The following is a 14,840-nucleotide window of genomic DNA, read 5'->3' as shown; positions in this document are numbered from 1 at the left end:
ACAGCTGGGAAGTCGGGAATAAACGAGCTCCGACTGGGAAAATACGTTTTGAAAGGTCATCCAACTCGGAATAGTAAATCCGGCCTCTTTCTAGAGCTACGACCTGAAGATCAATGACGTCATGATTTGACCTTGTTTAGAATTTTATACAGATCAATGAGGACATGTATAGACATTTGAAATTTGGTTTAATTAATTGGTTTTATGAAATTTCTGACAATTCTTTTTACATTTCTTTTAATCTAGGTTGAGGTTAACTAATTGTGAGTGCATTTATCCAAACAGAATGTCAAAACAAGTATTTAAAATGCTTTATTTCTCTACAGTATGTGGTTAGTTGCCTGACGACTTAAACTTCATTCTTCCGCTGCTCTATCGTTCAGCTACACACTTCATAGCAGAGAAGAAACTAACGACCGTGGGCGGAGCATTTGTCTGCAGCAAGGAGTTTAGGTAGCCAGGTAATGTGGTTAGTACAGGGTAAACTGATTCACAATTATAGCTGACATGCCATTGATTCCATGTGCACTCCTATGTTTTGTGGGATTTTCTTTTTGTTTCAAAAGAGCAACACAATACTATTTCTGTCCATCTCCAAGTCTTGATGACTTGATCCTGGAACATGAGAAGAATACATGAACAAGTTCCACAAGAAAAGCAACATTAAAACTAAAAAAGACCCCAACTTTCTGGTATTTTGCAAACGGATAGAGGGAAACATACGGTTAAAACCATTATTCTGTACAAACAACTAATTATGAAGAGGTGTGTTCTGGGTAGGGGTTGCTTGCTTCACGATGCACGTCATTCAGCCGGAGGGGGCTCCTGTGGCTCCCGATTCACTGAAATAAACACACATTGGTTATTATACATTTTAGTTTGTCATATCACCTACAAATACACCTGTCCACAATGTCAGAATTTCATTGCAATATTTTCAAAAAGACCTACAGAGATCACTTGATAAATTCCTACCTTCCTCCCTTGCTTTCATGCGAGCTACAAAATTGTAACTCTTGTTCCTGCGGTAGTTCTCATAAGGGTCGTCCAGTGACACCCCCACTCCTTTATACTGGTCCCACTTGTCCCGGAGTTCTCCCCCCTTGATGGGGTCCTGGATGCCCTGCTCCTTCGCGCCAAGCCCCCCTGAACCACTCCAGCCCATTTTCATGAGCAGTTGATGGCCCTTGTTCTCCTCTCCCAGCCTGCTGTCTGGAGGCAGGATAGAAGGGGCTGCTCCAAGCCCAGAATTAGTGCTGTGGAGATCACAACCAATACATTCAGTAATCTACAGCCTTCAATGCTCTGCTTTAAATGTTCAATGTGAGAGTGACTGTCTCCATTATGTCAATGGCATAGTTACGGTCTCAACCCTCCCCAAGCCCCTATTCCTATGATATGCACCGATTTGTAAGTATTATGCCAGAGGCGATATGATGTGTTAAGAGCAGGATACATTGCACACTGAGATGAGGGACTTACGGAGGGGAGGGGCTACGGGACTTCTGGGAGGCGATGGCAGGGGCGGGGGCAGAGGCATGTCCGGGCTTCTCTAGCCGTCTCTTGTCAGGAGAGCGAGATCTGGAGCGAGACCTGGAACGAGAGCGACTGCGGGACGACCTGGATCGGCTCCTGCTCCTGTGGAGGGGAAAGATAACCAACATGATCCGTCAAACTTGACGACGTTCACTCCACAGTGTTACTTATCACCACCTAACCGCCAACCAAATGAGGAAAACGGTCTACCAATACATCTCCACTGTATCGTACAGGCGTATCTGATAGTATTCCTGACAATCTGAAATTCCTGTTAAATCAGGAAGAATCCCATCTGCGTGTACCTGGAGCGTGACCTGGAGTAGGAGCGAGAGCGGGACCGCGAGGAGGAGCGGGAGGACTTGGAGGAGCTGGAGCTGGAACGAGATGAGGAGCGGCCCCGACTACGAGAACGGCTGTGTGAACGACTACCCCCGTGGGCACTGGGAGAGACAGAGAGAACACACACTTCGTTAGAGCACTCATCTCTCATATAGTATAGTACTTACAGATGGGAAACAGAGAGCCAGACTAACAAAGCATTTGTATTTTGCCTGTGGATTTCAAAGGCACATTTATTTTAGGTTAAGTGGTACCTAAAGTCTCCTTGTACTACAGATAAGTCCATGAAATGTGTGTGTGTGTGTGTGTGTGCGTGCGAGACATAAGGCTGGTCAGCAGGCAGACGGTCTCACCTGTTGTGTTTCTCCTGGCCCTTTTTCCTCCTGGCTCTCATCTTGGCTCTGAAGAACTCATACAGGCCGTTCTGTTCCCAGCCCTCACTGACCGACAAAAGACATTGCAATCAATAGAGCACACACATTGCATTGATCACTCAAGCGAAAATGTTTGTGTTTTACCTGTTCCTGGGTCTATCATGGGATGGAGGGCTATAGAAGGCCTCCACAGCAGCGAGCAGGCGATCACTTGGGGGCATGGGGGGAGGAAGGCGGATGTCTTTGGGATCCAAGGCTTTGTATTCATGGTCTTCAAGCTTACGCATATAAAACAGGTGGAAAACAACCGTTTAAATCACTGGGGCCCGAGAAATACATAGTGAGATGTGGAAAATGTAGCCTTGAAAAGCAATAGACATCCTCATCCCGCGCTACTCACTTTGACTAGAGGGGCCATGAGTCCGGCGGGCAGGTCGAAGTAAGGGACGTTGGGGACCAGGCTGGGGTCGTCCTGGTTGACGTGAGCCGGGGACAGCCGCTGCCTCATATGGGGGGAATGTCCGTTGAAGCCGTGGGGCGGGGGGCCGAAGTCAGGGTGCTGGTTACCCCCCCAGGGAGGGTGCTCTCCTCCCCCCATGCCCGGAGGAGGGATCCTCTGGCTGGGGTGGTGGTGTGGCGGGGGGCCCATGTCTTGGTCAACACGCAGGGGCAAGGGGAGCGACTCAGTTAAATGACATGTTTTAGATAAAACGGTCAGTCCCAAATGATCATGTAAATCGATATGTGTACTGTAACTATGGATGGTGGTCAGGAAAATCAGCCAGAAGGGTGCTTATACAATAGTCATAGAAAAGTTAAACAGTGAATAATGAGCTCCCATGGTGGAACCTGTCCTGGATTCTTACCTCCGGGAAAGTCTCCCTGTGGGTAGTCAAAGCGGTGTGGAGGGTAGGGTGGCCTCTCAAAGTGGTGTCTGGGTGGGAAGTCATCCTGCATGAAGCGTGGAGGAAACCGGCCGAAGTTGTGGGGAGGCGGGGGCGGCTGGTTGAAGGGAGGAGGCCCTTGCTGGTGGGGCGGGAAGGGCCCTCTGAAGTGGGGAGGCCTCTGCATGCGGGGGAATGGGGGCTCTCTCTGGCCCCAGGGGGGCTGGTCAGGTCCCTGGTTGCTCCAGGGGGGCTGGTCGTACTGACCGCTCCAGTTGGGAGGGGGCTCGTTCTGTCCTCCCCCTCCGCTCCAGGGACCACCCTCCCCCCTCGGAGGGCCTCCGCTCCAGCTGGGGTCCCCCCTCTGTTCGTTCCACATGCCTTCGTGGCTGTTCCAGGGCGGGCAAGGCGGGGGCGCCTGGGTAGGGTCAAACGGAGGCTGAGAGGGGACAAAAATAACAGGTGTTTAAACGGACACTCATCTTCCATGTTACCGTACCATCATCCATTCACTCATCCATCAACTCAGTTTGTTTGCATAGGACTGATTCGATAGATTGATTGTAGTTCCTATCTGTTCAACTATGAAAACAGTAAACCTGTAAATACAATACCAGTAAAAAGTTTGGACACCTAACGATGCTACATTGTAGAATTATAGTGAAGACAACAAAACGATGAAATAACACATGGAATCATGTAGTAACCAAAAAGTTGTAAAACAAATCAAAATATATTTTTTAAAGTAGCCACCCTTTGCCTTGATGACAGCTTGGCACACTCTTGGCATTCTCTCAACCAGCTTCACCTGGAATGCTTTTCCAACAGTCTTCAAACAGTTTCCACATATGCTGAGCACTTGTTGGCCGATTTCAATTCACTCTGCGGGTCCAACTCATCCCAAACCATCTCAATTGGGTTGAGGTCGGGGAATTGTGGAGGCCAAGTCATCTGATGCAGCACTCCATCACCCTCCTTCTTGGTAAAATATCCCTAACACAGTCTGGAGGTGTGTTGGGTCATTGTCCTGTTGAAAAACAAATGATAGTCCCACTAAGCACACACCAGATGGGATGGCGTATTGCTGCAGAATGCTGTGGTAGCCATGCTGGTAAAGTGTGCCTTGAATTCTAAATAAATCACAGTGTCACCAGCAAAGCACCCCCAATACCATTACACCACCTCTTCCATGCTTCACAGTGGGAACCACACATGCAGAGATCATCCGTTCACCGTACTCTGTGCCTCACCAAAACACGGCGGTTGGAACCAAAAATCTCAAATTTGGACTCATCCGACCAAAATACAGATTTCCACCGGTCTATTGTCCATTGCTCGTTTCTCTTGGCCCAAGCAAGTCTCTTCTTCTTATTGGTGTTGCAGCAATTTGACCATGAAGGCCTGATTCACGCAGTCTCCTCTGAACAGTTGTTGAGATGCGTTGGCAGGGGGCTCGTTCTGTCTGTTACTGTCTGTTACTTCAACTTTACTTCAAGCATTTATCTGGGCTGCAATCTGAGGTGCAGTTAACACTAATGGACTTATCCTCTGCAGCAGAGGTAACTCTGGGTCTTCCTTTCCTGTGGCGGTCTTCATGAGAGCCAGTGTCATCATAGCGCTTGATGGTTCTTGCGACTGCACTTGAAGAAACTTTTAAGTTTTTGAAAATCTCCATATTGACTGACCTCCATGTCTTAAAGTAATTATAGACGGTTGTTTCTTTCTGTTTATTTGAGCAGTTCTTGCCATAATATGGAAATGATCTTTTAGCAAATGTGGTATACAGAAGATAGCACTCTTACCATGTCACAACACAACTGATTGGCTCAAACGCATTAAGGAAAGAAATTCCACAAAAGTACTTTTAACAAGGCACACCTGTTACTTGAAATGCATTCCAGGTGACTACCTCATAAAGCTGGAAGAGAGAATGCCAAGAGTGTGCGAAGCTGTCATCAAGGCAAAGGGTGGCTACTTTGAACAATCTCAAATATAAAATACATTTTGATTTGTTTAATTCCATGTGTTATTTCATAGTTTTTATGTCTTTACAATTATTCTACAATGTAGGAAATAGTAAAAATAAAGAAAAACCCTGGAATGAGTAGGTGGCCAAACTTTTGACTAGCACTGTATATCAACAGACTATTCCTTATATCAGTTTGAGAGTTGTACATTATAAAAAGGGAAGAGTGACACAGTGCATATAAACAACACAGTAGGACCAGCTTACAGGCTGATTGGGGTTCCAGCCTCCAGGCATGTGTTGTGGGTCGAACCAGGGTTTGGAGGAGGAGTTATCAGAGTGGCCAGTGTTGTTAGCACCGGGGTCTGATCTGGGCGGGGCTCCATCATATTCACCAGGAGGGCCAGACATGGATGCCTTCACCTCTCCTGTCGACGCCACAAGAAAGAGAGAAGGATATTTGGTTAAAGGGTAAATATGGCTAAAGATATATAATCAACATGTAAACGAAATAACATGAATTGCTTTGTGTGTGTGTGTGTTTGTGGGTCTGTATGCAAGAGAGACAGACTAAAAAGTCCAATCAAACCAGTCACCTGCATCTCTACAGTGATGTTTTGTAGACAGACCAACAGCCTCATCAACATGCAAACGAAAGTGTTTATGCGGGTGTGTGCGCGAGTATGTTTCTCTCTCCCCTCACCAGGCTGAGTGGTGACTGCCTTAACATCGGGCTCTGCTGCAGCTAGCTGGCTCACTGCTGCTGCGGCTGCTGCAGTCTGCTGCACCGTCAGGTTGGCCACAAACTCCTCGTGCTGCGTCTTCAGGGTCTGGATCTGCTGCTGGAAGGCCAGCTGAACGGGCTGCACCACCGCAGCGTACTCTGTGATCAGAGAGGCCTGGGAGAGAGGGGAGGGCCACCGCTAGTGTTATACAGAGAACACTCGAGTAATGACTAGCCTAGCCGTGGTAAATCAATTCAATTTCGAAAAAAATAAACGTTATTCTATTTTGATGGAACTAGGGGTATGGGGTAGGGCGTGTATATGTGGTTGACCTCGAAGTCCAATCCTTTTAATGGTCAGCCGACTTACAGTATTTCACTTTACTATGCCACTAGCCTCAGTCCTCACCTGATACTGGCCCAGGCCCACAGCTGGACTCTGTAATTGCTGGATCGTCACCTCATCGAAGTAGCCATTCTTTTCCCAGAGCTGCAGGAGCTGTGAGAGAAACAAGAAACAGAGGGTGTCATTCAGACCACATCTAAACTCAGCAACAAAAAAAAAAACGGTCTCTCACTGTCAACTGTGTTTATTTTCAGCAAACTTTTAACATGTGTAAATATTTGTATGAACACAGGATTCAACAACTGAGACAAACTGAACAAGTTCCACAGACATTTGACTAACAGAAATCGAATGTGTCCGTGAACAAAGGGGAGGTCAAAATCAAAAGTAACAGTCAGTATCTGGTGTGGCCACCAGCTGCATTAAGTACTGCAGTGCATCTCCTCCTCGTGGACTGCACCAGATTTGCCTTTTCTTGCTGTAAGAAGTTACCCCACAGGCCTCCCGGGTGGAGCAGTAGTCTAAGGCACTGCATCGCAGTGCTAGCTGTGCCACCACAGACTCTCGGTTTGAGCCCAGGCTCTGTCTTGGCCGGCCGCGACTGGGAGGTGCATGGGGCGACACATAATTGGCCCAGCGTCATCCGGGTTAAGGAGGGTTTGGCCGGTAGGGATATCCTTGTCTCGTCGCACACTAGCGACTCCTGTGGCAGGCCAGGCGCAGTGCACGCTGAGCAGGTCGCTAGGTGTACGGTGTTTCCTCCGACACATTGGTGTGGCTGGCTTCCGGGTTGGATGCACGCTGTGTTAAGAAGAAGTGCGGCTTGGTTGGGTTGTGTTTCGGACTATCGACCTACGTCTCTCCCGAGCCCGTATGGGAGTTGTAGCAATGAAACAAGACAGTAACTACTAACAATTGGATACCACGAAATTGGGGAGAAAAAGGGGGTAAAATAAAAAACTAAGTTACCCCACTCTTCCACCAAGGCACCTACAAGTTCCCGGACATTTCCGGGGGGAACGGCCCTAGCCCTCACACTCCGATCCAACAGGTCCCAGACGTGCTCAATGGGATCCGGGCTCTTCGCTGGCCATGGCAGAACACTGACATTCCTGTCTTGCAGGAAATCACACACAGAATGAGCAGTATGGCTGGTGGCATTGTCATGCTGGAGGGTCATGTCAGGATGATGTCATCCTGACATGTCAGGTACCACATGAGGGAGGAGGATGTCTTCCCTGTAACGCACAGCGTTGAGATTGCCTGCAATGACAACAAGCTCAGTCCGATGATGCTGTGACACACCGCCCCAGACCATGACGGATTCTCCACCTCCAAATCGATCCCACTCCAGAGTACAGGCCTCGGTGTAACGCTCATTCCTTCGACGATAAACGCGAATCCGACCGTCACCCCTGGTGAGACAAAACCGCAACTTGTCAGTGAAGAGCACTTTTTACCAGTCCTGTCTGGTCCAGCGACGGTAGGTTTGTGCCCGTAGGCGATGTTGTTGCCAGTGATGTCTGGTGAGGACCTGCCTTACAACAGGCCAACAACAGTCCAGCCTCTCTCAGCTTATTGTGGACAGTCTGAGCTCTAATGGAGTTCCTGGTGCGTTCCTGGTGTAACTCGGGCAATTGTTGCCATCCTGTACCTGTCCCGCAGGTGTGATGTTCAGATGTACCGATCCTGTGCAGGTGTTGTTACACGTGGCCTGCCACTGCAAGGAGAATCAGCTGTCCATCCTGTAGTGCTGTCTTAGGCATCTCACAGTACGGACACTGCAATTTATTGCCCTGGCCATATCTGCAGTCCTCATGTCTCCTTGCAGCGTGCCTAAAGCACGTTCACGCAGATGAGCAGGGACCCTGAGCATCTTTCTTTCTGTGTTTTTCATAGTCAGTAGAAAGGCCTCTTTAGTGTCCTAAGTTTTCATAACTATGACCTTAATTGTCTACCGTCTGTAAGCTGTTTGTGTCTTAACGACTGTTCCACAGGTGCATGTTCATTAATTGTTTATGGTTCATTGAACAAGCATGGGAAACAGTGTTTAAGCCCTTTACAATGAAGATTTGTGAAGTTATTTAGATTTTTACAAATTATCTTTTAAAGACAGGGTCCTGAAAAGGGGACGTTTCTTTCTTTTGCTGAGTTTATATGGAACAATGTCTCCATTGAACAGGCAGTCCACTTACCCGCGTAACCTTCTGCTGCTTGTCCTCCTCTACAGCCAGGAAGCTGGTGCAGTAGATGGGCACCACCACCTTCTGCAGCGCTGCCAGCAGGTCCCTCTGCTGCTTCCTCTGACTGGTAGGACAACAAGACAAGGTTCACTTAACTAACCACGAATACAATGCATGACATAATTACTTCCATTATCGAGAGCAAGCAAGTTAGTTTTGTTTGAGGAGTTTAAAATACAATATGAAAGAAGCGCAGTCTGTGTATGTGTGGCATTCTGAGAGTAAAAACAAAGCCTAATTTTCATCATGCTTCTACCAGTGATGGAGGACATCATTGGTGAGATAGATGAGGTGAAGGCGGAGTTCGAAATGGGCTGCGTCGGCTGTGATGCGGTTCCGGAGGTGTGAGCACATCAGCTCGCAGTGCAGCGGGCCCTTGGCGTTGTTGAACATCCAGTTCTTACCAGCCTGGGAGGAAATAAAGATCTGTTTCGGATTGGGAACTTTAACACTGTGCGGGCCTTGTTGTTCTATACTAGTGTTCTTTATTAGCCCTGTTTATGAAGATGTGTGTGTATGACCACAAACCTTTCTACAGAAGGAACCAGAGAGAAACATACAACTGACTAAATATACCAGAGCATTCTCCAGTTCATCTATTGTTCATGTCGTCATGAACGTCATGACAAATTCATGAACGTACCGAGATGGCGTCTTTAGTGCAGGTGTCAATGATGGGCTGCAGCAGGTTGTCAAATTCAGAGATGTCCTGCTGAGTCTCCGCTAGCAGTTTCTGGGTCTGCTGCTCCATGGCCAGAGCTATGGCTGCCGTCACTTGCTCCTGGAATCAAACAAATGACAACCATTTCAGTCTGGACATCTAGGGAAATAAACAGCAGCTGTAAAATGTATTTGCTTTGAAACTTTGTGTATTATGTCTCGCACATTTTATGACCAGAGAATATAGGATATGGTAGCGATGGTCAGTCTGTGACATTGGAGGGCCAGTGTGTGCAGGTTTTTTTGCACCAGCCCAGCACTAACATATCTGACTCAACTAATCAAGACTGACTGACCCTGGGGTACGGTGACCCGTACCTGTCTGAGAGTGAGCAGGTGCTGTTCTTGCTGCTGCAGATTCCATTGGCTCTGCTGGATGAGTTCATCCAGAGAGGGCGTGGCAGGGGCAATGGGGGGCGGAGCCAGGATCGTGATTGGCGGAGGGACATCTGGGACTTCCTTACCGGGTGGATTATAAAGATCTGCAAAATAAGGCCAAAATGTCAGTGATTAAAGGATAAAAAGTATGATAAAGAAAACATTTTCATTGTACCCTCGATGCTTTTTGTCATTTGCACAGGTACTTGACAAGGTGGCCTAAAACAAATATTGAAATAAAATTCCTCAAAAGAAAAGCTAGTACTAAAACAAGGGCATTTTACATGCAACTAGCTTCATGAAAGGAATGTCCTCATCTTCATTTGTACTCAATTGCTTTATACGTCAAAGGAATTGAGATTGAAAAACCATGAAGCATTTTGCAGTATCTCTGAAACCTAATTTTGTAACATGAGAGCATGTGGATTTTTAAGTCAAACTTTGCAGCAGCATAGAATCACACTCAACGAACAAAAACATAAATCTGCATCTGATATCAACAAGCATCAAGAAAATCAAAAACTCTTAGCAAACTGACATACTTAGGCCTTGCAAAGTCCAAACTTGAACTGTGGTTGAAAAAAATCTAAAACGAGAATGTTTTAGACAATAACGAAAATAGAAGGATTACGATCTACACCAGTAGTCGGGGTATCTTCCATTTTAAAATGATCATGATTGAAAAATACAAACATGATAAACAATACAAAAACAAAGCCTTCAAGCACCGGTGATGCAAAAACACCAGATGAATGTCGAGTAAAATGTGCAAGTTGGGACTTCTATCATCCCAGTAAATACCTTCCAATTTATACTCCTCACACTCGTGGGTAGTAGGATCTACGTGGGGAGAAGCACACATTACAATACAGTGGCATACAAACAGCCACAGGTATAGCCTATCTATTATATAGAAATAAATTCAGGTCTGGTCTTCTTCCTGCAATGACTAAAAAATTGTGAGCAGATGTCACAAGTTAGGCTACAATATCTGCACGTGGTGGTTGTGTTCCAAACCTGCTGCAAAATGGGATAAAAAAAAAGACTGTTGGCATTGGAATCTAAGACAAGTTGAATTGATAGCTATATGAACTACATACGCTGGTGGTGTTCCATGGCAAGCTTGCACCGGTAATAGGTGAAGAAGTCCCCACCAAACAGAAAAGAGAATTTGGGATTGTCCTTCTGTTTCTCCATTGTCATCTTCTCAAACTCGGGGCCATTTCGAGCCACAAACTGGGCCAGTTTGTCAATGACATTTTTCAGCTCTTGATCTGTGGAGAGAGAAACTTTTTTGGTGAGTCACATGATTTCTGACAGCTTGACATCCATTTAGGGGTTATATTATTGTTAAGTTAGCTAACTCGGCACATAATTTAAAGCAAAGCAATCTTGATCAGGTTATTATGAGACCCTGAAACCTGGGGCACCCCTCTTTACGTACTGTGCAAGGTTACTGTGTAAAGGTGGGCAGAAAAGTAATCGTACATGAGGGACAACATCGACGCTAGGGCTGGGCGGTATGCCGTATTTTACTACACTGAACGAAAATATAAAAACGCTGGTCCCATGTTTCATGAGCTGAAATAAAATATCCCAGAATTGTTCCATAAGCACAAAAAGCTTATTTCTCAAAAATGTTGTGCACAAATGTGTTTACATTCCTGTTAGTGAGCATTTCTCTTTTGCCAAGATAATCCATCCGACAGGTGTGGCATATCAAGATGATGATTAAACAGCATGACCATTACACAGGTAATGTGGTGGGGACAATAAAAGGTCATTTTGACTTGCGATTTAGATCAAAACACTTGGGTAAACTACTCTAATTAAATAATTGGAATATAATATTGGGTACTTTGAATAAAATGTTTGACATGACAATGAATGAAAATGTCAGGGTGGAGTTATTGTGACAGGGTAGGAACCAAAGTGTTGGTCATTGTTTCCTATGGGACACTATAAGCCTATGGCCCGTCACGTGACCGGGCGAAACCGGAGAGGGAGGATCGCCTTGCTCAAATCAAACAAAAATCTGCACTGCTCGGTTGTTGACGTCAACAAAAAATATAACTGGTTTGCATTGGCAAGGCATATAAAGTGTTTTTATCAAAAGCAATCACTTTTGCATGTGAAAACACTGAATCCTACTCCGCGTGCCAACCCAAATCACTTTAGTGGGCCAGACGACTCATGCACGGGAGGCAGCCCGGTTCAGGAAATGAATTTAATCACCCGCAGGACCCCCCCCTCCCTAAACCAAGCACTGAACCGAGGTACTGTCACCCCCCCACACGCTTTCTCCGCTTCTTTCTCCCTCAGAACCAAACAGCAACAAAGCAGACAGTACCTATGGTTCGGCCCTCTTGTTCTCTGATACTGTTTTAACTGTTTGAGTGCATGTCGGTGCGTGTGTCTGAAAGAGAGGTTTGTTGTATTCTGTTTGTATGTCCTTCCTTTCCCCTGCTCTGTACTCCTGTCCCTTGAAATTGGTCCTTCCTTTCAGTGATGTGAATGCACACTGGGGGGGAGGAAAGGATCGGGTTAGGGAGGGGGAATGGGGAGAAGAAAGGAGCCTTTACTGTTTGTTAGGGCACTGCACTGTTTTGATGCTAAGCACAAGCTTTTGTACATCCTGTTTGAAAGGTGTGTGTATGGAATGGGGTCAATCTGCATGGTTAGATGGTAACAACGGCACACACCACACACTGGGCACAAGTGGATATGTTCAGATGGACCCTTTAGTTTATGGATTCAAAGCTCAAGAAGTGGACACGTCTATGATTTGAAAACGTGATCATTGATGAACGTTTTTTTTTTTAGATGCATAAAAAAAAATCTTTGAATTTGTTTGGAAGCCGATGATTAATGAACCCTTTATTTAAAATATTCCATCACACTGTTCACCTCACCATTGCGTTGTGATTTGTTTATATATTAAACTCCTCTACCCCATATGTCGAACTCATTCCACAAATGGCCGAGTTTCCGCTCCACCCTTGTACTTGGTGGATGAATTAAGGTCAATAATTAGTCATGAATTTCAGGGCTCCTGAGTGGCGCCCGTCGGTCTTATGGCACTGCATCTCAGTGCTAGAGGAGTCACTACAGACCCTGGTTCGATTACAGGCTGTATCACAACCGGCCATGATTGGGAGTCCCATAGGGTGTCGCACAATTGGCCCAGCGTCGTTAGGGTTTGGCCGGGGTAGGCCGTCATCGTAAATAAGAATTTGTTCTTAACTGACTTGCCTAGTTAAATAAAAATTGCTTCATTCGGTGCAAACTATGCATAACAGGGCCAGTTTAATAGACTCCCATCAGTATATCTAGAGTAAAGTATAATTACATCAACTTTTCAAAGCACGGGTAGACCGTTCTGGTAGATCACCTGAGGCATGTGCACAAGATGCACGCATACTTGCCGAGCTCGAGTTTACATGGTTCTGCACACGTTTCAGGTGATGGGAATCTGAACGCACTACCAGCGCTGTGAAAAGTTGACGTATTTATACTTTCCTGTGGATATATCGTCTCAGATTACTACACGCAAAAGGACCAGCCGCCCAGACAATCAGTAAAGGTTGACTGAAATAAACCTGCATCTCGCAAGTGGTTTGAGAATGATCTGTTGACTCTTCTGTATGTATGGATGTGCTTGTTAAAAAGCTAAGATATAAAGTGGGATTATTTTTTAGAAATAGATCTTGCCTCTCCCTAAATAGCAGGAAGCAGATTGTACAGCCAACTTTCCTGCCAGTTCTTGAATATGGTGACACTTTTGACCAGATTGCAGCAGCAAGTACTCTTAAACCTTTGGAAGCCGCACTTCGCTTTATCACAGGTGAAAGTTTTAATACTCATCACTGCATCATGTATCACAAGGTTGGCTGGTCCTCATTAAAGTCCAATAGATCACTTCATTATTCCCGTTTTGTTTACAAAGCTCTACTACACAAGCTACCAATTTATCAAACTTCGTTGCTAACGTAGAACAGAATGAGCTACCAAACCTACTCACAGGAGTGGTCACTCTGGTCTCGACGAATTTAGGTAAATCCTCCTTTCGTTTTTAGTGCCGCCCATTGTTGTAATAACCTACAAAATTCCTTACATCTTGATTCCCTGGTGCCGCTAGGACAGTTTAGGACTCTGGTGTTGAATTAATCAATTGAGGATTGCAGGTGCTTCGATTGATTGTAGTGGTTTATTTGTTGAAACTGTTGTGTTAAATCATTTTCTTGTTTTATTTGTAATGTTAATTTTTCTCCCAGTTTGAGAAAACGTTTGTACACAAGGCACCATTGGGAATGAGAACCTGGTCTAAATTTGGCTGCCCTGAATAAGTTAAAAAATAATAAAGTGTGTATTTTTTTATTTAACAAGTCAGTTAAGAACAATTATTATTTACAATAAAAAGGCACACCTGGCCAAACCCGGATTACGCTGGGCCAATTGTGCTCTGCCCTATGGGACTCCCAACCACGGCCGGTTGTGATACAGTCGGGAATCGAACCAGTGACGCCTCTAGCACTGAGATGCAGTGCCTTAAGACTGCTGCGCCACTCGGGAGCCCACATGTTTTATTATATTCAACATTCTGGCTTGTAGATCTCGTAAGAGGAACATTTCCTGATACAAACGCTAATTCATGCACAACGTTGAATCCAATGCAATAATGCCGCATTCAAAACTGGAAACTCCGACCTGAAAATCACTGACGTCCTGATTTGACCTCGTATGTTTCCGAGTTCCCAGTTGGTTTGAACGCGGTATTATATGCAATTCAATGTCGGATTCTCCAGGCTAAATCGACGCATGCGCGACTATACTATAGACGCCAGCTAGCTATGTAGTTAAAAAAAACACTATCCATGAAGGTTAGGGAGCTAATTTGAAAATGATTAATTAGTTAATAAAAGAAGCTAGCTACTAAAACAAATTATTCTAAATCAGTCACGGCAATCATATGCCTAGCTGACTTTTGCATGCTAACTAATTTAGCAAGGTAACATTAGCATTAATAGCTAATCAAAATGAAAGATACAAACCCTCAGGAGCTGTAGGAATATCCATGTTTGTCTTCAATCAAGTAACAGCGAGACCGAAATACCTCAAAGACCCACGGAGGGAATTAATTTGTGAAAATTCTACCTAGCTGTGTGGTTAAAAAATACAGCAGCATTACAAAATGTTAGATACTCTGGTACCGGAAGTACTTCGCGGACTTTAGGGCGCCACTGTCCAGAGTAAAGCAGCTACCATGCTACAGCGTCCCCCAGTGTCTTAACAAGCACTGGGAGGACTGAAAGAGTACACAGGTAAAT

The 14,840-nt window shown here is 45.5% G+C and overlaps 1 protein-coding gene across 3 annotated transcripts; it reads right to left on the bottom strand.

The window, feature by feature from the left end:
- Window positions 1-296: 296 nt before the first annotated feature.
- LOC112250785 (calcium homeostasis endoplasmic reticulum protein) lies at window positions 297-14,747 on the bottom strand. Of its 3 annotated transcripts, none has more exons than XM_024421212.2 (18): window positions 14,565-14,747; window positions 10,614-10,787; window positions 10,315-10,353; window positions 9,454-9,617; window positions 9,059-9,196; window positions 8,672-8,823; window positions 8,368-8,479; window positions 6,236-6,325; window positions 5,806-6,001; window positions 5,370-5,530; window positions 3,119-3,575; window positions 2,653-2,909; window positions 2,397-2,530; window positions 2,232-2,318; window positions 1,842-1,979; window positions 1,483-1,638; window positions 976-1,256; window positions 297-842 (listed from the first exon to the last, which is right to left on the bottom strand). In XM_024421212.2, exons 1-18 carry the CDS (start codon window positions 14,587-14,589, stop codon window positions 805-807), a joined length of 2,799 nt encoding a protein of 932 aa, XP_024276980.1. In that variant the 5' UTR covers window positions 14,590-14,747; the 3' UTR covers window positions 297-804. The 3 variants fall into 3 exon arrangements, with proteins under 3 accessions (XP_024276980.1, XP_024276981.1, XP_024276982.1); XM_024421213.2 differs by having other exon boundaries at window positions 2,653-2,903; XM_024421214.2 differs by lacking the exon at window positions 10,315-10,353 and having other exon boundaries at window positions 14,565-14,746.
- Window positions 14,748-14,840: the final 93 nt, after the last annotated feature.

This window comes from Oncorhynchus tshawytscha, linkage group LG05 (genome assembly GCF_018296145.1).
Source record: "Oncorhynchus tshawytscha isolate Ot180627B linkage group LG05, Otsh_v2.0, whole genome shotgun sequence".
NCBI classification, from domain to species: domain Eukaryota; kingdom Metazoa; phylum Chordata; class Actinopteri; order Salmoniformes; family Salmonidae; genus Oncorhynchus; species Oncorhynchus tshawytscha.
Note: the sequence above shows the minus strand (reverse complement) of the source record. Positions and strands in the feature narration are given on the sequence as shown.